This window comes from Arabidopsis thaliana, chromosome 3 (assembly GCF_000001735.4).
Source record: "Arabidopsis thaliana chromosome 3, partial sequence".
Classification (NCBI taxonomy): domain Eukaryota; kingdom Viridiplantae; phylum Streptophyta; class Magnoliopsida; order Brassicales; family Brassicaceae; genus Arabidopsis; species Arabidopsis thaliana.
In genome coordinates, this window is record NC_003074.8 from 22,726,491 (window position 1) to 22,749,217 (window position 22,727).

Consider the following 22,727-nt stretch of genomic DNA (forward strand, 5'->3'; position numbering starts at 1 on the left):
GACAAGAGAGAAAATGGAGTGGGTTATAATTGCCACGTGTACGAGCCGCGATGGCTCATGGCTCGAGATGATGAAAATAGAATCTCAGGGTTCGTTGGTGGCTGATGAAGTCGGTGAGGCTCTTCTAGATGGCTATTTCTGTGAACCTTTCTGTCTTCACTTTCTTTCTTTCTTATTCTCATTTTTCATTTTTTTATTTTTTTTTAGGTTAGGTTAATTTAATTTCTATAAGGTTTTTTTATGGTAAACAAATTTATTACAAACATTCTCAAAACAAATGCTAGGTTAATTAAACCCGAATACCCCTATACACTTCCCATCGTCTTCTCTATATATTATCCAATTTCTCAATTATCACTATGCTCTTACAAAACTAAACAAATTCATTAGCAACATATCTAACCTTTAACTAAACAATAGTATTAGCATCATCGATTTCTGTTTATGAGAGTTTAATGACCGATTCAGTGACTACATAGCTCAAGCAACATTCTTAACCAAACCCCGCTAATGCTTCTCAATCAAGTTCTTAACCAACTGTTTTGCCACCCAAAAAAAAAACAATTGGGGTATTGAGAGGTTCCTTGTAGCACAAGCAACATTCTTGGCCAAATCCCGCTAATGATGCTTCTCACTCAAGTTCTTTAAGAATCTTATCTATTACACTACAAAATCTAAATGTTCAGTCCAATGTTTAATTTTTTGTCGAAGGAAATCTCTTTCTTTCCAAGTACAAAACGTTCTCTATGTAATCTTAGCGGTTCTTCTCTGCAAGTCCGATTCGTAGTGTTGGAACGCAGCATCAAGAGCCTGGTGGAGAAAACGGGTTAATATCACTCAGATTTCAATTCATAAACTGGATTACAACGCAATGTCTGGTTTTGCTGGTTAAATTGGATCGATACAATGCGAGTGGAAAAAATAAGACTTCACCAAGACATGATGTAATAAAACTATCTATGAATTGGAAGGAAGCTAACCTGTTGCATTGGACGAACTAGTAAGGAAACTTGATGCCGGAGATCAGACTGCACCGACTGTTTCATTGCCTGGTTTACATTCGGTATAATATTACGGAAACCATAAACACTAGACCATATGCTGTAAGTTTCGACTACAACTCTGCACCTATTCATTTTACCCAAATTTCATGTTTGTGTAAATGCATTCGTATGAAGATATAATGAACTACTTTTCTAACGCATTACTCCGAGAAAAAGATTTGAAGAAGAATTCCATAGCTTACATCGAGTAGTGAATAAGTATTGGACATTGCATCCTTCAGTTTACCAACCTGCATGATAAAATATAACATCCTAGTATAAGAATTTCCTCTCAGTGTAAATAAATTTCAATTTGATCCTGAAGAATCTATGTACATAGCAAACTCTATGATTGGAAGAATGTGAAGTGGCAACAACATTACCTTGGTACTAAGATATGTCGTTGTTATTGGGTAAGATGACCAAAAATGTCTCACTAATTCTTGTATTGATGTCCAGTGCTGTATATGAGAGAAAAAAGGAAAAAGTATTGATGCATTTGAGGGGACAACAATATCCATAGGCATTATTAACCAAATTACAGTAATCAGTATATATTGAGCTGCTTGTTACTTGGGACATTGGAGGATGTCAGACTTACATGTATAACTTCATCCTTAGTGGACTTTGGTAATCTGTCCAGAAAGCTCTCTTGCGGGTTCTTCCCGAGAATATTTTTGGCAGTTGAGATAGTTCGGGTCAACGAACTGAAAACCTGGATAGGGTTTAGCAATATTTAGCTCAGGGAACAAAGCAATAAGCCATGGTTTCTTTAGGCAGCATGCATTTTATATTGAGATAGAATAGCACCTCAAAGGAAACTTCAGGTTTAATCAACGGATCACTTAATCCCGTCATTCTAATCACCAAAATGGATTCTTTTAGTAATCCATAAGCTTCATGGACATTTCTTTTTGACGCCTTTGCTCCTCTGGGTTCACTGAGGATGTTTCCTTGTTGAGATTCAAAGTAATCACGAGGGTCCTGATTCCAAACAAGAGAAGGTACGAGGATTTACGCACCATCTTTCATCATCAACAGTGTAAACCTATTTATCACAAAAAGCCAAGACCTTGATAGAGAGTGGTGCTAATGGGAAGTTTTGTGGTGCTTGAAGATCCTCCATTTCTGTTGCACGGGACATTCTCTCCAACCTCTCCTGATTAGCGTCCTTGGTGATTTCACCATCAGCTTTGCTTACTACCAGGGGTAATAGACATGGATACCTAGGTCAGATGAATATGAATTGCAGCATTGGCCATTGATCAGCATAGAAAAAGAAAAAGATAAGTAGAGCATATCATAATGAAACAGCAAACCTTGTTTCGCCCGTGTGAGAGCCTCTGCAACAATTCTCGTATCTTCAGACTGAACATCTACTTTCCAGTATAAAAGAATAAGTGAGTATCATTGTATACTTTACCACCAAGAACTAAAAGCAGAGGGCCAAAATACATGTTTATCCCTCATCAACTATCTGTTGGGAAGTCATTTGATGGCTATTTTTTATACTGTTACACAAAACACCAGATGAAACAATCAGAGTTGAAAGTGTTTACTGATGCATCTTCCTTCCAATACAACAGCAGCATGACGATTAAGATCTTGTAAAAGTGACCTCTTAAGCTGGTCATTCTGTGGTTCAATAATGTCATTGGTGCCATCGCGCTGGATCCCGTGGTCCTGAGTGACAGGAAATTTAATTAAGCACAAAATAAAATATGATCCAGCAGAAAATGTGAATAACCTTTCAACCAACATATAGAAAGAGCAAAATGTAAGTTATAAGATCACTGTTTTCTGGATACTAGCGTTAGGCTAATATAAAGTAATGGACCTGAGTGGGAGATAAAGCACTAAATGAAATTCAATTTCTAAGCAAGAAATAGATCACATAATTCAAATATAGTTTACACAGTCCATAATTTACATTTGTGAGAACATAAATTTTCTTGATTGAATAACTTATAAAAGGATTGATGAAATTCTAGAAAACAAAACATTTGACACACTGTTACAAGTTGATGCTTATCACCGTCAGTATTAGTATCATCTATGGAGCACAATGCTTCTCATGCTACTACTACTTCTAGGGTGAGACAATATGTAAACACCAACACTGAAAAAGCCGATGAGAGACCTATTTTATCTGTGGAAATTTCTACACTGTTAACTTGAAATTATCGTTTCAATAAACCTTGATGCAGAATGAGTTGATAGTTGGCTTACCATAAGATGGGTGTAGTCATCTCCCTCGTCAGCGTCCATGTCAAGAGTTGGATCAACCCGTCTCATCTACAAACATGACATTTAAAATAAATGGTTATTGGTTAGACCACAATCATTATCCTTTTAAGCAAATGACATGGAAATAATTAATTATAAAAAAGAAATGACCTTTTGACGAGCTTCCTGAGCCAATATCTCGTCAGGCTTCAGAAAGACAGCGAGTTCCTCATCCTCAGCAGCTTCTGCTGCAGCTACTGCTGTATTTTTTGTGCTGTAAAGATATTCTGCTCTAAAATATTTTGTCCAAAAGTCCTTTTCTGTCATCTGGCGTAGAAAAATAACTACGAAAGGCAGTTATGAATCATTGTATTTGATGATTAAACCAATAAACAAAGATGGTCAGAGTGCTGAAGTCTTTGTTACCTTTTTCGGAACATAATTTATGAATGCCTGGCGAACAGCCGGCTTCTCAGCAAAAATCTGAAAGAGTTATGAAGATATCATATGTGAGAAAAGGACAGTAGTATGAATGAAGCAGCATTTAGTTAAAAATGTTTTTACTTTTCAATTCTAGTTTCCCACTGGAATTTGTAAGTTCAAGCACATGATGCAACCCGAACATCTAGTAATGAATTTATGACTCAATATATCACCAATTGCAACTTCAACCCCATTGGCCATATAAACTTATCCCGACCCTGGAGGATCGCGCTTGGATTCAAATTCAGAAACTTATATAGCCCTTACATCAATGAGAAAGATAGTGAACCAGATAGCTAACCTGAAAAATTATCTCAGACGTTAAGTTAAACGTCACCCTATTAGTCTGAAAGATCAAAAATTGAAGAGAGGTTAAACCAGATGAAATGTCATATAAAATTTATCAGCAAATGGATGTATTATACCATACCCGGCCATCAGTAGACGGTTTGATGCCTGAAACCATCATGCTTTTGAGCCCCATCTGTTGTTTTGACTTTCTAATGGAATCTTTACCAAGTAATTTCTGCGATCAGAACACAGTTGATAACTATTACGATTGAGACTTACGAGAAGAGCAAAACTGAAACATCAAGGAAACAAACAAAGAACCAACCTTCCTCGTAGACCAGAATTCGTCTTCCGTCAGGACTTTACTTTCCACAAATTGCTTATGCAATTTCTGCAACTCACTTCATTATCATAATATCAGAAACTTTTACCCAAAAAGAAAGCAACTTTTATAAGTGATTACACACCTATTTTCTCGAAGAAGCTTGAAGCGTAGCTCAAATTCTGCCATACTAAGTTGTTCAGCAGGTGTCAAGACAACTAGTTTATTAGGCTCCTCTTCACATTTAGCAAGGGCCTTAGCTGTTCATAGCACAATTGGTTACAGCAACAACACCACGAAAGAAACACAGAAAAAATACTTAAAATGAATCAATAACACCAAATCATGGCACGTGGAGCTTACTGATGAAATCACGACAAGCATGCATGTCAGGATAATTTTCAAACTCAAAGATATGACTCCTTCCCTGTAATAATCAAAGACGAGGAAACTTCAGTGATACACCTATCAATATTTTTTAGCCTTGAGCAAAAAGGGCCGAGGAAAAACAACCTGCTTGCTGGTCAGATTGAGCCAAGGAGGTTTATTTGATCCTTCTTTGGTATATTTCTGACCTGAGAAATTTAACATGGCACAATAATCATTTAGAGAAATTATTCATGATAAATCTGAATGAACAATATGGATAATCAAACACTTACTTTTGATGTTGTGAGTCTGAACTTTAAGCTTCAAATCTGATTTAGGATCATTTGGGACAAAGAGCAGCATCACTTCACTCTGAGAACAAAAATTGGAAGATCCTTTGAGAAAAAAACCATTGAGTAAGGAAACAAAAATAGAAATCATATAGTGGCAAAGAGTTAAAGTATTCTTACTAATTCGAGGGATCCAAGAGTTCCTGGATCCTTCACAAAGCTCTTGTATTTGACTCGCTTCTCCATTGATATATGCCCAAGGTTCTAAAGCATGGTAAAATTGGTGGATTAAGTTTGTGAGCCGGAGGAGGTAAGGAGTGTCGACGGCGGAGGAAATATTTGAATCTGGCGGAGGAGAACGGCTAGCGTCGGCAGATCAGACAAAAATAGCTAAATAATTTGGGAATTTTGTTAATTTTAAGTTCGAGAGATAATGAGGTGGTTAGAACCACGTGTACGAGCCGTGATAGCTCATGTCTTGAGATGGTTCAACAGTTCACACCCGAAGTTGATGAGTCTCAAGAGCCACGTGTACGAGCCTTGTTTAACCGGGCCTGCGATCAATAGTAGTGTTGTTAGCTTAAGCCCGTATATGTATGGCCCATTTATTGTCTCGAGCTAAAAGTCGCAACTTTTTTTTATTGTTTTTTTTTAGTTTATTATAGGCAGACGATAACATTTGTCTTATTAATTTCATGTTAGGAGGACATTGGTAATTTTCGCTTGTTTTTTTGTGTTTGGTCAATGAATATTTTTTTTTTTTATGGAGCCGTGACGCAAATGGGGGTGGCTAGGTGGGGCAAATGCAATCATGAATAGCAGCCACAATAAAATTAATAAATTGATCGAGTACATATGTCATAAGATAAATGGTCGGTTTTGGATATGTAAGGCGCCGGCATTAGGTGGTATGACTCCACGTATCTTATCGTCGATGCATTGGACGGCTATTAAATAATCAGTCTCCAACATAAAAATTCCAAAATCACACTTCACACATTCTTTTATCATGTCATGAGGCTTAATGGGTCGGTCTTTTTTTTTAGTGGCTAGTGATTTTAGCTGATGTTTCAACATTTTGGTTTTAAGTGTTTCTATTTTGCAGCTTAAATATACATATAAAAATAATAATTTAAAGATTGAAGGTCCTCAAATCGTGTAAATGTGGATTTTTAGTTTGAGAAAGTATCTCACATGAGCCTTTTTTATCATTAATTACTTAATTACAGTGTCAAAATGATTGATAAGGAGTTGGAAAATACTAGGTGGTAATCAAGATGGCCCTTGGATGCTACAAGAGCGTAGGGCCATAGGGCCCATTCCAGAACAATATAGCAACCACTAAGCATGTTTTTGTTTTCTTTAACATTGTCTTTTCTATTTGGCAATTAGTACACTACTTACGTTTTGTGGTAGGAACAAATAATTTGTAATCTTGGCACAAACCAGTGCTTTGTAACTTTGATGATAGAAAAAATTTATTCACTAGTTCGATAACGATTATCAATCATCATAAATAAAAAAAGTTAGTTTAGACGATCATGAAGAGAGAAAAAACAGAATTATTGGTACTATCTCTTAATTTCCCAACTCTGTAGGTACACTCATTAATCATTATGGAGAATGTCATAGTCATGGTACATAATGAATGTGCATGGTGCTTATGGTACAGATGTTCTTAACTTCTTATCCTGGCTGGCAAACGCCAGATCATCTCAACTGGAGGATCATGTTTTGTTCGTAACAGTTAGTAACTAACCAAATTAGTGACAATCATGAGGGATTATTAAAAACAGACATTGATCTATTTTTGATTAGAAAACATTACTGATAAAACTACAAAAATAGCTGGAATGGAGCATTCAAAACTCTGTCCAAAGTCCAAACGGTTAAATTATCACTGACCCAATCCAATAATTAGATTTATTTAGTAAGTATGATTACTACGAAGATAACATTAACAAAATTTTATGTTATTGTCAATTTGTCATCATCGTCTTTATTTTTTATTTCTCAACTTTCTTTGCATTACATCTTCCAACTATATAATTAACCACTCTACTTTCTCAAATCCCACACTCAGAGAAGAAGAAGAAGAAAAAAAACAGAGCTTTACAATTTCTCTCTACAGAGATCGAAGATATGGAAGGCAAGGAAGAAGACGTTAGAGTTGGAGCTAACAAGTTCCCGGAGAGACAACCAATCGGAACATCAGCTCAGAGTGACAAGGACTACAAGGAACCACCACCAGCTCCGTTTTTCGAACCTGGTGAGCTTTCTTCATGGTCTTTTTGGAGAGCTGGGATCGCTGAGTTCATCGCTACTTTTCTCTTTCTCTACATCACTGTCTTGACTGTTATGGGAGTGAAAAGGTCACCGAACATGTGTGCTTCCGTCGGAATCCAAGGAATCGCTTGGGCTTTCGGTGGTATGATATTTGCCTTAGTCTACTGTACCGCTGGTATCTCCGGTAAGTCACTCTACTTCTCCAAGTATACGCCTTTTTACTGTAATTAGGTTTCCGAGTGTTTGGGTTGTGAAAGAAGACGATAAAGCTATAATCTTGAGAAAATTGTGTTTAGATTTATAGCTTCTTAGCCTGAACTTGTTCCATTTGTATCTGATTCAAGAAATCTCAGAAAGCTACAATCTTGGTGGAATTTGCAGTTTTCTAATATGAATTGTGTCCTTTAGCCTAATCTTGGAATGTATTTTTTTTATATGTAACTCTCAGGTGGACACATCAACCCAGCGGTTACTTTTGGTCTGTTCTTAGCCCGGAAGCTGTCGCTTACTAGAGCTCTGTACTACATAGTGATGCAGTGCTTGGGAGCTATCTGTGGTGCTGGAGTGGTTAAAGGGTTCCAGCCTAAGCAATACCAGGCTCTAGGAGGAGGAGCTAACACTGTGGCTCATGGTTACACCAAGGGAAGTGGTCTTGGAGCTGAGATCATTGGCACATTCGTTCTTGTATACACAGTCTTCTCAGCAACTGACGCCAAGAGAAATGCTCGTGACTCTCATGTCCCTGTAAGTTACCACTCCTTGTAACATATCTGCTAATAGCTTCTTGAAACAATTGAAATGAGTGAACTTTTAAGCTGCCTTTAGTGTGACTCTCATGTCCCCGTAAGTAACCAGTCCATGTAACAATTGCTAGAAACAATTGAAATGAGTGAACTTGAAGCTGCCATTAGTGTGCACTAAAGACTGATTCTCAATATTGGATTTGTTGCTTACCGGCTTGAGTTTTGTAATAATTGTGCAGATTCTTGCACCACTCCCAATCGGGTTTGCGGTTTTCTTGGTTCACTTGGCAACCATCCCAATCACTGGCACAGGCATCAACCCAGCTAGAAGCCTTGGAGCTGCAATCATCTACAACAAAGACCATTCCTGGGATGACCACGTGAGTTTCCACACACTATATACCAAATCGCATTCCAAACTCGGTTTCGAGCATTTTTCCCTGACAATTTCGTTTTTTTTTGTCGTCATTCCAGTGGGTGTTTTGGGTTGGCCCCTTCATTGGAGCTGCACTTGCTGCTCTTTACCATGTGGTTGTCATCAGAGCCATCCCCTTCAAGTCCAGAAGCTAAGTAAAAACAAGACATCAAGTCCTCTGGTTTCTGGCCTTGTCCTTAGTTGCTTCTATAGTTCTATTGTTGATCTACTACATGTATGTGTGCAATGTGTTTATCTATGTGCCCTCTTAATGCAATATTTGTAAACAAGGAAGAAGTTCCAAAGGAGAATTATTTGCAAATTATGATGTTTAACATGTTTATTACAGATCAAAGATGTTTAACATGGATATTGGTAAACGAGAACCTATATAAACCCAAATTAAGATGGTCTATCACCGCTTAACCGGTTAGGTATTGTAATGGTATTTTAAACGTGTCAGTGTCACCAACCTCGCCTAAATCCTAATGGAATTGAGACACAGCCACCAAAAACCATCAGAAAAATGGTTCCATTTGTCAAATACTTTTCAACAAAGCACGAAGATTCCTTGACCGATAGAAAAAAGTAAACTGTATAAGAAAAGAAGTTAAAAATTTACTAGAAACAGGTGTAAGAAGTTGACTGTAAGTTTGATCATTCCACGAGTACGAATAAAACTCTGACAAGAACACTTCACTTACCACAAATCCACAATTACTTTTCTCACATAGTTCCAACAAGCAACTTGTATTATTATATTCTTAACACCAATGGTAATGGATGATGATGCAATGTATTTGTCTCGTTTTCTCATCCATTTATATGATTGCTTTCTTCTCCACCTCACCAATCACTCCTCCTCTAAACTTTTCTTCACTCTCTTGTCTCTTCAAACTTCGGTTACTCCGTTTTAGTCGACAACAATGGCCTCTGTTTCAAGGAGGTTACTGAGGAGAGAGACGATCCCCTGTTTCAGCCACACCGTGAGGAAACTCTTCTCCACCGTTGGATCTCCTTCTTTTGCTCAGAGACTCAGAGATCTCCCCAAAGACTTCCCCTCTACCAACGCCAAACGTGACGCCTCTCTGGTAAAAGAACGAACAAAAAAGAAACCGTTTTTTTTATTGAGTATCTACAAAATTGCGATCTGGGTTGTAGCAAATTTCTCGTCTTTCTTCTGATGTCGATTAACAAATTCGTCTGTGTTAACGTTGTAGCTTATTGGGAAAACGCCTCTTGTGTTCCTCAACAAAGTCACTGAAGGTTGTGAAGCGTATGTTGCAGCCAAACAAGAACATTTCCAGCCAACTTGTAGCATTAAAGACAGGTGCTTTGTGAAATCTTAGTCTTCAAATCCTTCAAAAGCACTAGTAGCAAGTATTGATTTTGTTCCATTTCCTGTCTTTAGACCAGCTATAGCCATGATTGCAGATGCAGAGAAGAAAAAACTAATCATCCCTGGAAAAGTTAATAGCTTTTTTCTTTTCTCTTAGTTAATTCTCAAATTAATGGTGAATCAAGAGTTTCTTACCCTCTGAATTTGATGCTTAATTTTCAGACAACACTGATAGAGCCTACTTCAGGAAACATGGGAATCAGTTTGGCTTTCATGGCTGCTATGAAAGGGTACAGGATTATAATGACGATGCCTTCGTACACTAGCTTGGAGAGGAGAGTGACGATGAGATCCTTTGGTGCTGAGCTTGTTCTCACTGATCCAGCCAAAGGAATGGGTGGAACTGTTAAGAAAGCTTATGACCTCCTTGATAGTACTCCTGATGCTTTCATGTGTCAACAGTTTGCTAATCCTGCAAACACTCAGGTACACTTATGAGTTAGAGAAAGAGATCTTTTTTTATTATTATTGTGCATTCTCATTTGATCTAGAGATGATGCTTGGAATGCAGATTCATTTTGATACAACTGGTCCTGAGATTTGGGAAGATACACTTGGAAATGTTGATATATTTGTGATGGGAATTGGCAGTGGAGGCACAGTCTCTGGTGTTGGCCGATACCTTAAATCTAAAAACCCCAATGTCAAGGTGAGTGATCTCTAAGTTCTGAAGAAATCTTGTGAATATCAAAAAAGTAGATTGCGTTTGATCATGAATGTCTTCCAAATGATAGATATATGGAGTGGAGCCTGCTGAAAGCAACATACTCAACGGTGGCAAACCAGGTGAGAATTTTGAATACTTAAAGACTTTGTTAGTATATCCTCATTGCGGTTGCTGATGGTAGAGTTTTGAACTTTGAGTTAGGTCCACATGCTATCACAGGCAATGGTGTTGGATTCAAACCAGAAATCTTGGATATGGATGTTATGGAGAGTGTTCTTGAGGTATAGTATACGGCTAAAGCTTCCATCTTTTCAATAATCTCAACTCTTAAGGCTTATGTTTTGAGAATACGTTAACAGGTTAGTAGTGAGGATGCTATAAAGATGGCTAGAGAATTGGCATTGAAAGAAGGTCTCATGGTAAGTGTTTTGATGATGTACAGAGATAGTTTGTTTGTTTGTTTTCTGGTCGTAAGTATGGACAATAACTTGTAGGTTGGGATATCGTCGGGAGCTAACACCGTGGCAGCAATTAGACTGGCGAAAATGCCAGAGAATAAAGGCAAACTCATTGTGGTAAGAGAGGACAAGTGTTTTCTTTGGTCTTTGTTATTGATCTATGTGTTATGATTTGGTCAGAAATTATTGTTTTGTGTTTATTATCATATAGACAATTCATGCGAGCTTCGGAGAAAGATATCTGTCGTCTGTTCTGTTTGATGAGCTGAGGAAAGAAGCAGAGGAGATGAAGCCAGTTTCAGTGGATTGATGAAGGAAGACTGACACTTTACCAAAAATCTCGGGAGCAAAAGATTATAAAAAGAAAGATGTAAGAGTAATAAGTTTGTGTTTATATTGTTCTATTGTTGATGTATAATATAATCACAGTATTGTTGATGTTGATCTTGGATATTGAAGATCCAACTAAATAAAGTTCATCATTTTCTGTTTCAAATAGGGATTTTCTGCTGGTAAATTCCGTCTAACTGAGATTTTGCTGATGTAACATAACATTTTACAAGTAGAGCTATACCGATTTCCAACAAAACAGAGGATTGGAAAATCATTACTCTTTTTTGATGAAATAAAACGTATACATTTACAAGCATTGACTATTAAATAAAAGCCATAAATATACTAACAACGACTGAGTAGTTGACCAATATATCACACTCAGAATCAACATTTTTGACTTAATAAAGAAAATAATCTTCAACTTTATAAGGAAAGTATAATCTTCATGATACGCCCTCGTGGCAACAGATCGAACGGCCACAAAACAATCTTCTGTGCTTTTGTAAGCTATAAGCTCCACGTGTCATTTCTGTAACTGTTCTGATCATATTCAAAACAAAAACTTTCAGAAGAAACCTGAAAAAACCTTTCGGAGAAATCTCCGGCGAAAAAGAACCCTAGCGTCGAGCGGCGAAGATGGGCGTAATTGATTTGATCACTAGGGTTGATTCCATCTGTAAAAAGTACGAAAAGTATGATATCAATAGACAGAGAGACGCTAATGTCTCCGGCGACGATGCTTTCTCCCGCCTTTACTCCGCCGTCGAATATGCTCTCGAAACTGTTCTTCAGGTTCGTTTAGATTTCTCCGATTTCGTTTCGTTCTCTGTATGTTTTTGTTTTGTTAACTGTAAACTTGTGAGGGACGTTATAGAAAACAGAGGATTTGTCGTCTGAGACAAACAAAGCGAAAGCTGTGGCGATGAACGCAGAGATTCGAAGAACTAAAGCTCGATTGCTTGAAGGAATTCCAAAACTTCAGAGGCTTTCTCTCAAAAAGGTCTTTTTCTTAATTTTTGTTCGATGACCTAATTTTCTATCAAAGTCTGTGTTGGTGAGAGGTTGGTTTTGTTGCATGTGATGATAAGAAAGGAGTTGTTTTTAGGTCAAAGGACTTTCAAAGGAGGAGCTTGATGCTAGGAATGATTTGGTTTTGTCATTGAGAGATAAGATTGAGGCCATACCAGAAAGCTCTGCTCCTGTTGTAGGTGGTTGGGAAGCTTCAACATCGTACTCGAATATCAGATTCGATACTAATGTCTCGGGTATTATATAATGGTTTCTCTGTAGTTTGTGACCTCTGCGTTATAATATTAGTATGTTGATTAATGAAGACTTTCTCAATTGTATCAGATGACAGAATTGGTAGTGAATATTTCCAGCCAACCGGAGAGTCTGATCAGTTTAAGCAAGAGTATGAGATGAAAAGAATAAAACAGGCAAGTGAGTGTGTTGCTTATTTGGTTTATCATTAGGTCTATAACGATCGATTTCTAAAAACAAGAGTCTAAATTATCTGTAAGCAGGATCAAGGATTGGATTACATAGCTGAAGGACTGGATACACTCAAGAATATGGCTCAGGACATCAATGAGGTTCACCTATACCGATATTCTTTTCTGCGGTTGATGTTCTGGTTTCCTTTATTGATCCTCTTACTGGTACATTACATTACAGGAACTTGATAGGCAAGAACCACTCATGGATGAAATAGATACAAAGGTTTAATTAACTAACACTTGTCCCTGATCTGAGTTTTGTTTTTAACGAGATCGTCTTTACCGTTTCTTGATTCGGTATTTATCATTCAGATTGACAAGGCAGCTACTGACTTGAAAAGCACCAATGTGAGGCTCAAGGATACTGTAACAAAGGTGATATAACTGATATTGAGATCGAAACCAATCTCGTTTTAATATATAGTTAACCTCATTGCATTCTATTTGGTAATATAGTTGAGATCCAGCCGCAACTTCTGCATAGACATCATCCTCTTATGCATACTCCTGGGAATCGCTGCCTTCATATACAAGTAAGTAACCTTTTTTATTTACTCGCTCTTAATCTTGGAGAGTTGAAATCTTGCTTTCATCTTCTTTATCTTTATTTGGCGATTTTGCAGCTCTGTGAAGTGAAAGCTGGTGATGCCTGTCATTTACATTACACATGTTTATGGTAGAGACAAAATATGGAAGTTTCACTTTTCATCTGTCTATTATACACCCATGTATTTTAAAATATGCTTATTAGTTGGTCTAAATAAAATAGCAAGTAAACTCCAATGCAAATCTATAGCTATCTCACACTGATATCTAAAAGAAAAAATCATTATTTATATAAAAAAAAGTTACTCTAAAAGACATTGCAAATTCAAGTTCATGAGCTCACTTCAAGAGAAGAAGAAATACATGACAGATATTACAACTTGCATCACATCCATCATAATTCTAGCAAAAAATCCAGCCAGGTTAAGATTTGTTTGGTGATGCTGATTCAGATAATCAGTTCACGATGTGACTTTTAAGTGGAGCCAACCACTACATAGCTCCTGATTCTTATTGCGCAACTGCAAGCAATGCTCTCGGAGGTGCTTGTGCTGCTAACTATAACAATTTACAAAATACATTATAAAACATATATTCCCATAATATTATATTATAATGTTTTGTATACGTGTGTGTGTGTGGACTACGAGTCTACGAAAATCTAAACCAACTCAAATTGCTTTGTTGTTTGCTGATAGATAGATAGACTATTATAAAAGTAGATTCTCTAGCTAGTACATGAAATCTAGAACAGGGCATGATATGGATTATAGATGATGGTGATTTGTATTGGTCATCTTTTCAATCATTACCCAAATAGTAAATGCCACTTTCCCCCATTTTTAACCTACCCACTCTGGTACTCTTCAATTATCTTTCTCTATAGTGAAAGCATGTCTTCTCCCTTACCATCCTACAATGAATCTGATCACCTTCAGTCAAAATAATGCTACATCAATAAAACATCTGATTAAAAACAAAAATAAAACATCTGATTATAAATAGGTATTCCAGAACATTAGGACTAGAATTTCAGTTTTTCATTTTAGATTTTCTCTTCTGATTTTTATGTTTATATATAATTTGTAGAATAATCATAGTAACTATTACAATAAATAAATCAGAAATGTTCGGTTTTCAAGATTTTTTGGATTTCTGGTATATTTCTATTCAAGTAAAATAAATTCATTGAATTATTACGTTAGAATTGACTGATGGATCTGCAGACCAAGCATGTTACGAGATTCTGCCTTTACGCATTACCATGATCCATTGAATTTAGATCCTTTTGGTAAAAAACTAAAGATAAAAAGATGACTCTTGTCTTTAAAATATTTATTACCATAATTACCAACAAAATTTACAGAAGTGATCACTGGTCACTGGTCAGAGACAAGTTCTGACAAGATCTTAACTACTCCCGGTTAAAAATACATTAATAACTCTTAGACTTAATTAAAATAGCATAAGTTACTGTAAATGGAAATTTAAGGTCATAACTTTCAATCTGCAAATAAACCACTTGACTGGATTATAAAAATGTAAGACTGAAATTTATACTTATGGTATTGATTTTGGATATTCTTAGCATGTAACTCAATTTTTAATTTTCTTTTTAACTTTCAAAGTAAATAAACTACTTTTTATTTTCCTGTCTCGGTAATATTTATTGCTCATCTCTCATTCATATGTAAGGAGTATATACACACATAAAAGCGTGGCAAGTCTAAATGTCAGTAAGAGGGGTGAAAAAAGCAACATCAAAAGTAGAGGGGTGAAAGTCAAAACAAAAAAGAACATAAGGGACACAGAAAAAGATAGAAAAGCGTGGCTTCTTCTATAATAATTCGGTCACGGGACAGTGAAAATCATGAACACCAGAAGCAGCCCATAGCCGTTGATTAAACTCTTCTTGCATCTCATCTGGAACAAACGGTGTTCTACAAAGTGGACACGTCTTCTGATCATGATCCATCCAACGGTCAAGACAGCTCCGGTGAAATATATGTCTGCAATTTCTCAGCCACCGGATCTCTTGTTCTCCTTCGAATTCGTATAGACAAACGGCGCAGTTTTCCGGTAGATCTTCGCCGGAATTCGTTAACTCTTCGAATTTGATAACCGGTAGGATCTCTCTAATTAGGAGTGCGGAGAAAGGTGAGCGGGTTTCGGGTATTCGGGTCGGGTACGATGTGTAATCGGGCCAGGTTTGATCCATTTCGAGAAAATCTGAGAGACCCAAGAAGCGGAAGATAGAGAAGACGATGGTTCTGATGAATCCGAGAATCGAAAGCGTTTGTACGAAAAGCTTCGGTAAGAAAACCTCTGTGTAACCTACGGGAAAGCCCATGGAGAAAGCTAGGGTTTTTAGAGAGATAATAATGAGTGAGCTCTGTTTTTTTTCCTTTTTTTGAAAAAGTTGATTTTTTTAATGTCATGAGGAGTTTGATTTATAGAAATCAAAGGAAGGAAGAAGATGAAGGAAGGAAGGAAGGTACAGGATTCGTCTAAACGACATCGTGTCGTGTAAGATTGATTTTGATAGAGTTAACTGACTGTGACGTTTGTTATGTGAACGTTCCAATGAGGTGAAAAAGAGTAGAAATGGGAAAAGATTGAAGTTGGACTGTGAGATTTGGTTCTGTCACCAACATTGTTGGATTTGGCTACGTGCGTCTCTACAGTATAACTTGGTTTTTTTTTTTTGGGAATAAAAGTATCTGCAAGTTGCACGACGATCAGCACACGTGGTACGTGCGGTTGATGTGGATTGAGGAATTAATTCGTCCTATTTTTTTATAAATGGAATTACGTTTTTTAATTTTAATTTTTGGGATTCGTTGAATGTTATTTAACACGTGAAATTTACACTAGGCAGTAGATAAATAGGGTTACGTTCTCGGTATTAGGACATTTTCATAAGAACAAACAAAAAATAGAGCACTAATTATCATTATTTTAAAAGACATTAGTATATGAAAATTTTATCAAGATCGTTAACTAATCTTGTAGTAAAGTAAGATCAAATGGCTGAGCTTCATTCCGTAAATCACACGTCAAAGAGGTCTCATGCGTTGTCTCTATTAGCATTTATACTGGTTATAGGAAAACAACAAATGTATTTGAAAAGTATAAAATTCTTTTGTAATTACATATGATAAGCTAAGTAGCTAACTACTGTATTAGGTTCTTTTCTTTATTTAACAAGTTTAGATATTTGTTTTGTGATTCTATGTTGGCATCAGTGGAGGTGTATATATCAAATAATGCGAGGGATCACCTAAAATATTACTATTTCTATAAACCAGTTCATTGCTTTTGTCTTTCTTTTTTTTTTTTGGTAAGCTGCTTTTGTCTTTCTTATATATATAGGAAACTATGCTCTAATTTGCACTACGGTTTGGATTAGTTTCTTATTTTGACTACAGTAATATAGTTAGGATTGCTTCTAGTTTTGAAAAAGATGATAATATGTTTTGAGATCGGTACAATGTTTAATTGAAATATATATATTTGATGATCAAATTAAAGGCATATTAGGTTGAGTAAAAACATTACAAAAGCAAAAGTTCAAAAAAAAAAAATGAAGAAAGCAAAGAGAAACGAGAGAAGGGTGTGTGTGGGTCAAGGAGGCTTTAAAGAGATGATTAATAAAGAAGAGGAATCAACCTTATCTATACCCCTCACCCTCAATTTCGAAAATGATAGATTATATATATACATAATTAATAATTATATAAAAGTAGAAAAAAGTCTATTGTTTAACTGAGTGGTGGACCGGAGAGAGGTATAGGAGACAAGTCGTCGGTGGCAATGATCCTTCCACCAACCGGCAATGGTTCATGGCTCAACTATGATCGGAGAAATGTCGTTTTTGCAATGAACATATATGTTTTGTTATCTATAATCGTATTTTAAAATCAAGTGGTCGTATATATATACTCTAATACTTATAGTCATGTGGAAATTTTTTCATAAGATGTACAACTTACTTACGATGATATATTCAAACTTAGTAGGAATTTATTTGGTTCTATAGCCTATATATAGTTGACTCACTCAAAAATAACCAGAGATAAATAATAAAATTGATGTTTTTTGGTAATATTTATGAAGTATGGGCCTTATTTATAATCACACGCTGAATTCTGAAACCTTATAATTAGAAAACGCATTCAAAAAAAAAAAAAAATAACAATAAGAAAATCTATATAGCCTAGTAGAACGGTCACAAAAACCCACAAAAGTATCAAAAACTCGTAAACCATCAACGTTTGAGCTCATTTTGTTGTTATAGTCAAAATCATTCAAAGTTATTTTGACAAGACGTATTGGTACCATAATAACGCATTAATACACCTATACATTTATAAATTATTTTATTAGTTATACACGATGGTAGTACAAGAATACATGTATTGTAGTAGAATTTTGTAATCAATTAATGTCACAAAATTCAAACCAAACTTCAATGAGAAAATTCATGATGCTCAACTAGTCAATGTGTATGTTATACGACAAAAAAACATGCAATTTGTCAATTACCATCGATCCAAAAAAAAAAACCCTCTAAAACGATAAGAGGAACGAAATAAGTATGGAGAATGGTGTGTTGATTTGGAAATGTTATAATGAGGCCGAGACAGCCACATGGCCCTATTGCTTGTATGCATATCATCTCATCTCCTACCTCTCCCACACTTCTCTTTGTCATGTCACTGTTTAATTTTTGAATACTCGCACCATCTCGTTCTCTGGTCCCATGATGCATCGATACGAATATACTTGATTGACTGTTTCTTGTTTGTTTCATAACTATATACCCTACTTTAAACCCTATTTGATCCAATATTGATCTTAGATTTAAGATGATGTTTCGGTGGAATATGAGGTTCAATCATTGCTTCATTTGTAATTAAATAAAATTTTAGATGATACTGAAAAAGTCACGACAATACAGATTTTTTTATTACACTATAATTGTTTTTCAAATAAAAAGATTGGAGTTCATGTATTCAGTCTCTGTTAGGGTCTTAGGAACCTTTTGTTGTTGATATTATACGATAAAGATATAATTAGCTTATTCTCTATCTTTATGATTCCTATTCCTACTGATGTCTTTATGAATCTCATAATTTATAGGTCACATAAAACATGGCTAATCAGTGTTTTGCTAATCATAAGATTTTATAGATGTGATTCGCAATTTTGTTTCCTACAAAGCAGGGGTGGTTTTCTAGATAGAAAGAGATAAACGTATACAATCATTCGCTATAATAATATATGATCGATTAACAACGATGTTTATAGATATTTAATCATTTTGCTAGTGAGTATACAGTCTTAGATCTCGTCGTCTTGTCTTTCTCCTACACGTCACATGGTACCACTTCATGTTTCTTTTTGCTTGGTACCACTCCATGTTTTTATTATCAAATTGGATATAGAAAAATTGCAATTAATTTGTAGAAGGTACATAAATGAGGTCCCGCTCCGGCAAATGTTAAAGCCGTAGTTATTTTCTTGAAGGCCTAATGCTATCAGCTGAAGATTAAAAAAAGCCCAAAAACATATGGGCTTTGGTATTCTTTATAAGCCCAGTCACTTGGAATACTAGCTTATATTTTCTTTCTTTAAAACTCAGTTAATAGTTATGTTCAAATAGAGAGAAAATCTAAGATGTGGTGGGACGAAGTTGCCACGTGCCAATGAGTTGACCAATGAGGAAACTCAGTGCGTTATCCGTAGGGATAATCAGATAAGCAGAATCTGATTTTGTCACCAGAGTGCTTTTATAGATTACACAACACACGTTCGTTTCTTTCTTCTTCTAACACACTCTGAGTCTTGAAGGTCAACAACGTCGAGAATAATGGCATCATCTCTTTGTGCTTCTTCTGCCATCGCTGCCATTTCTTCTCCAAGGTAAGCTCATCTTTTTCTCTCTTCTTATCAGTTATCATCACTTGCTATGTAGGAATGAGACTAAGATCCTTGTACAGTTGTACTTAATTAGTTTCGTTAACATGACTATGATAGTGATCCATTGATTGGGATTTATGATCTAGTATCCGAGAATGTGTGTGCGGTTGTAAAATTAGTGATCCATCATCCATTTAGATTAAACGTTGTGCGACTATTGTTTGTGTGATCCAAACACCGATCTGCCCTATGTAATAATATGAATTTATGCATGGTTGGTGTTATTGAAGTTGTGACTAAATTTTTAGGGCTATGATATATGTGCAGTTTCTTGGGTGGTAAGAAACTGAGGCTGAAGAAGAAGTTGACTGTTCCAGCTGTGTCCAGGCCAGATGCGTCGGTGCGCGCCGTCGCAGCTGATCCAGATAGACCAATCTGGTTCCCGGGAAGCACTCCTCCAGAGTGGCTAGACGGTAGCCTCCCTGGTGACTTCGGATTTGATCCTCTTGGTCTTTGTGAGTATATTTTTTTTGTTCCTCCTTGCATGCTTTTTAACAAGTTTTATAAACAAAATTAGACTATATTTATAATTTTCTGACAAAATTTAGACACATGTCAGCATCGGACCCGGACAGTCTAAAATGGAACGTACAAGCCGAGATAGTCCACTGCCGATGGGCTATGCTAGGAGCCGCCGGGATATTCATCCCAGAGTTCCTAACGAAGATCGGAATCCTCAACACTCCGTCATGGTACACGGCGGGAGAGCAAGAGTATTTCACGGACAAAACCACACTCTTTGTCGTTGAGCTCATTTTGATCGGATGGGCAGAAGGACGTAGATGGGCCGATATCATCAAGCCCGGTAGCGTCAACACTGACCCAGTCTTCCCAAACAACAAACTGACGGGCACAGACGTTGGTTACCCAGGTGGGTTATGGTTCGACCCGTTGGGTTGGGGATCCGGTAGCCCGGCTAAGCTCAAGGAGTTGAGGACCAAGGAGATCAAGAACGGAAGGTTGGCTATGTTGGCAGTGATGGGTGCTTGGTTCCAACACATCTACACTGGCACTGGTCCTATTGATAACCTTTTTGCACATCTTGCTGATCCTGGTCACGCCACAATCTTCGCTGTAAGTGTGATCCAAATCAAAACATATCTTTACTAAATGTTCATAACGTCGACACGTTTAATTGACTAGCTTTTGTGTGTGTGTTTTTTTTACAGGCTTTCACACCCAAGTGAGACAACGAAAAAGGGTTATGGGGAGGTGAATGCGTTTGTGTGTGATCATGTTTGTACAAATATCATTTTGAACTTAAAATTATTATGTACTTTATATAAATTGTGGTCGAATGCAAATTAAGGTTCCCCGTAACACTCTTTTCCTAACTCAATGATCATAAGATGCTTTTACATTGTCATTCGGAGCATAAAAGAGTCCATCTTAATTGTTTTTCGTTATTGTTGATATCTAAGCTTATGTTCTTCTTCTATCTCTCTCTCTTACCTTTCTCTCTTTCCGAATATCTCTTTCTCACCTTTCTCTCTCTCTCTTGCTTACCTTTTTCTAAATCTCTCTTTCTCACCTATCTTCTTTTCTCTCTCTCTCAATATAACATGACAAATTTAAATATTGAAAATCAACTGAAAATTTGTTATTGTCTAATGCATATTCACTAAAGTTAAATCTAAGATAGTAGTTATACGTTAATTATGAACATGATTTAGCAATTATACAACTTCCAAATAGATAAGGTGGAAAAAAGTGAACACATGAGTAAATTGAAGTTTAACTTGTAAATATTTTGTACAGAGAAAGAACCTCTATCAATTAACACTCGATAAATTAGTAATCACTATAAATTACTTATTTTTTCAGTCTCGAGTTAGATCAATGTAATATTTAACATCATTTGATAAAATAATAACTTGTTTGAAAATCTAATGTAACTAAATAGTCTAGTAATATCGTAAATTAATAATCATTATCATAAATTAATATAAACTTATCAAACATCAAAATTCCGATTACAAAAAGAATAAAAGTTTAGTTATGTTATTAATTATTAAAAATTTAGACGAAGGTATACTAGTTTTGTAATCCCATTATTAATAGTCTATAGAATGGTAACGGGCTAACGGCGATGGTGATAAACGGAAGAGAAGAGAGAGAGCTAGGGTTGGAGAAAGAGACAAAAGAGAGGGACTACGGAATGCAGAGGAAAGCTTCGGCGGTGTTCATAGGGTCGTAGAAAGGAGAAAAAAAACAGAGAGAAACGACGGAAGGCAGAGGAAAGCTTCGGCGGTGCTCATAAGAAACCCATGGAGAAGTCTAGAGTCGGAGATGTTGTCGGAGAAAGGAGAAAAAAACAGAGAGAGAAGACGGAATGCAGAGGAAAGCTTCGGCGGTGCTCAGCTCATAAGAACCATGGAGAAATCTAGCGTCGGAGAGAAATACAAACACACAACAGAGAGAGAGAGAAAGAGAGAGCTTACATTGTGAGATCAGAGCGAGAGCTTCCATCCAGAGAGAGAGAGTGAGAGCTTATATAGATGGTTTTCCGAATATATAGTGTGTGAGAACGAAGAACCATCTTTTGTTTTTTTGTTTTTTTCTTAAGTACTTTTATATAAAAACACGAGAGAGAGAGAGAGAGCACGGAGAAGAGGGAGAGAGACAGAGAAAGCAATGGTAATGATCGGAATATGGTGCACGGCGGTGATGATCGGGAAATGGTGCACGGAGGAGAGAGAGAGAGCTAAAAAAAACTTACATAGTAGTACATGAAATTTAATTGTTTATTTTTTGGGGTTTCTATGAAATCGTAGAAATATTATTTTATTAAATATGAAACTTACAATAAATATTATTTTCTTTAACCTAGAGAAATAGTAGAGATACAAGTGGATATTGGATATAAATACCTCTTTATCAAAGACATTTTATACAACACACATATCAATATTAATAATACAACGGTTGATTAAAGTCAAAAACAAAAAATCCCAACCCAAATTTTTTTAAGTTCACATATGTGTAGTTTGTTTAGCGTTTCAGAATTCTTTTCAAACCAAGTAATCCGACTTTATTTTTAACTGACTCGTTTTTTTAATTATGTTTTGGTGTCAAAACTAATCAACCCATGGAAAGTATCAACCCACATATGTGGTTTAGCTTTTTCATAAATATACATTTTAATCATTTCTTGTTTAGTTAGTGACAAGACATGTTACTTGTTTGATGACAAATATTTGTATCTCCAATTTCTAAATCTTTTAGCCAAATGAAATTATATATTTGACCAAAAAAATAAAACTAAGAAAAGTGAAAGAGTATGGGGGCATCAGAATCTCTGTCATGTGAGTACTATTTTTTGAACAAGCTAAGTAACGTCTTGTATCTATTTGATTTTTTTTTAGTATCATA

General features: G+C 36.1%; 6 protein-coding genes across 16 annotated transcripts; 4 read left to right on the forward strand and 2 right to left on the reverse strand.

Moving 5' to 3' along the window:
- Nucleotides 1-217: 217 nt before the first annotated feature.
- AT3G61420 (BSD domain (BTF2-like transcription factors, Synapse-associated proteins and DOS2-like proteins)) lies at nucleotides 218-5,662 on the reverse strand. 2 transcript variants are annotated; one of them, NM_116007.5, is made up of 20 exons: nucleotides 5,205-5,662; nucleotides 5,028-5,106; nucleotides 4,879-4,940; nucleotides 4,729-4,792; nucleotides 4,511-4,625; nucleotides 4,369-4,444; nucleotides 4,183-4,278; nucleotides 4,054-4,098; nucleotides 3,696-3,752; nucleotides 3,441-3,596; nucleotides 3,273-3,338; nucleotides 2,603-2,726; nucleotides 2,363-2,419; nucleotides 2,116-2,243; nucleotides 1,854-2,027; nucleotides 1,645-1,758; nucleotides 1,427-1,504; nucleotides 1,247-1,294; nucleotides 981-1,049; nucleotides 218-810 (listed from the first exon to the last, which is right to left on the reverse strand). In NM_116007.5, the coding sequence occupies exons 1-20, from the start codon at nucleotides 5,268-5,270 to the stop codon at nucleotides 745-747; spliced, it is 1,740 nt and encodes a 579-aa protein (NP_191701.4). In that variant the 5' UTR covers nucleotides 5,271-5,662; the 3' UTR covers nucleotides 218-744. The 2 variants fall into 2 exon arrangements, with proteins under 2 accessions (NP_191701.4, NP_001326379.1); NM_001340098.1 differs by having other exon boundaries at nucleotides 503-810; nucleotides 5,028-5,129; nucleotides 5,205-5,464.
- A 1,090-nt stretch (nucleotides 5,663-6,752) lies between these two features.
- On the forward strand, nucleotides 6,753-8,904 carry PIP1A (plasma membrane intrinsic protein 1A). 2 transcript variants are annotated; one of them, NM_001084854.2, is made up of 5 exons: nucleotides 6,757-6,954; nucleotides 7,108-7,494; nucleotides 7,759-8,054; nucleotides 8,293-8,433; nucleotides 8,528-8,845. In NM_001084854.2, exons 2-5 carry the CDS (start codon nucleotides 7,167-7,169, stop codon nucleotides 8,621-8,623), a joined length of 861 nt encoding a protein of 286 aa, NP_001078323.1. In that variant the 5' UTR covers nucleotides 6,757-6,954; nucleotides 7,108-7,166; the 3' UTR covers nucleotides 8,624-8,845. The 2 variants fall into 2 exon arrangements, with proteins under 2 accessions (NP_191702.1, NP_001078323.1); NM_116008.4 differs by having other exon boundaries at nucleotides 6,753-7,494; nucleotides 8,528-8,904.
- A 268-nt stretch (nucleotides 8,905-9,172) lies between these two features.
- CYSC1 (cysteine synthase C1) lies at nucleotides 9,173-11,641 on the forward strand. 4 transcript variants are annotated; one of them, NM_116009.4, is made up of 10 exons: nucleotides 9,189-9,559; nucleotides 9,689-9,798; nucleotides 9,880-9,937; nucleotides 10,030-10,293; nucleotides 10,379-10,516; nucleotides 10,602-10,653; nucleotides 10,736-10,815; nucleotides 10,894-10,953; nucleotides 11,029-11,109; nucleotides 11,204-11,641. In NM_116009.4, the coding sequence occupies exons 1-10, from the start codon at nucleotides 9,395-9,397 to the stop codon at nucleotides 11,300-11,302; spliced, it is 1,107 nt and encodes a 368-aa protein (NP_191703.1). In that variant the 5' UTR covers nucleotides 9,189-9,394; the 3' UTR covers nucleotides 11,303-11,641. The 4 variants fall into 4 exon arrangements, with proteins under 4 accessions (NP_001190152.1, NP_191703.1, NP_001327883.1 ...); NM_001203223.1 differs by lacking the exon at nucleotides 9,880-9,937 and having other exon boundaries at nucleotides 9,173-9,559; nucleotides 11,204-11,636; NM_001340099.1 differs by having other exon boundaries at nucleotides 9,257-9,559; nucleotides 10,894-11,109; nucleotides 11,204-11,505.
- Nucleotides 11,642-11,862: 221 nt separating this feature from the next.
- Nucleotides 11,863-13,622, forward strand: SYP73 (syntaxin of plants 73). Of its 6 annotated transcripts, none has more exons than NM_001203224.2 (9): nucleotides 11,863-12,120; nucleotides 12,203-12,328; nucleotides 12,434-12,593; nucleotides 12,682-12,767; nucleotides 12,855-12,923; nucleotides 13,006-13,050; nucleotides 13,140-13,202; nucleotides 13,284-13,360; nucleotides 13,451-13,622. In NM_001203224.2, exons 1-9 carry the CDS (start codon nucleotides 11,965-11,967, stop codon nucleotides 13,461-13,463), a joined length of 795 nt encoding a protein of 264 aa, NP_001190153.1. In that variant the 5' UTR covers nucleotides 11,863-11,964; the 3' UTR covers nucleotides 13,464-13,622. The 6 variants fall into 6 exon arrangements, with proteins under 6 accessions (NP_001190153.1, NP_001326526.1, NP_001326527.1 ...); NM_116010.1 differs by having other exon boundaries at nucleotides 11,904-12,120; nucleotides 12,682-12,771; nucleotides 12,862-12,923; nucleotides 13,451-13,494; NM_001340102.1 differs by having other exon boundaries at nucleotides 11,894-12,328; nucleotides 13,451-13,609.
- A 1,398-nt stretch (nucleotides 13,623-15,020) lies between these two features.
- Nucleotides 15,021-16,282, reverse strand: BRH1 (brassinosteroid-responsive RING-H2). Its single transcript, NM_116011.2, has one exon — nucleotides 15,021-15,794. It carries the CDS (start codon nucleotides 15,721-15,723, stop codon nucleotides 15,211-15,213), a length of 513 nt encoding a protein of 170 aa, NP_191705.1. The 5' UTR covers nucleotides 15,724-15,794; the 3' UTR covers nucleotides 15,021-15,210.
- A 2,741-nt stretch (nucleotides 16,283-19,023) lies between these two features.
- On the forward strand, nucleotides 19,024-20,954 carry LHCA2 (photosystem I light harvesting complex protein). Its single transcript, NM_116012.5, has 4 exons — nucleotides 19,024-19,298; nucleotides 19,623-19,810; nucleotides 19,915-20,429; nucleotides 20,525-20,954. Exons 1-4 carry the CDS (start codon nucleotides 19,246-19,248, stop codon nucleotides 20,540-20,542), a joined length of 774 nt encoding a protein of 257 aa, NP_191706.2. The 5' UTR covers nucleotides 19,024-19,245; the 3' UTR covers nucleotides 20,543-20,954.
- The last annotated feature ends 1,773 nt before the right edge of the window (nucleotides 20,955-22,727 follow it).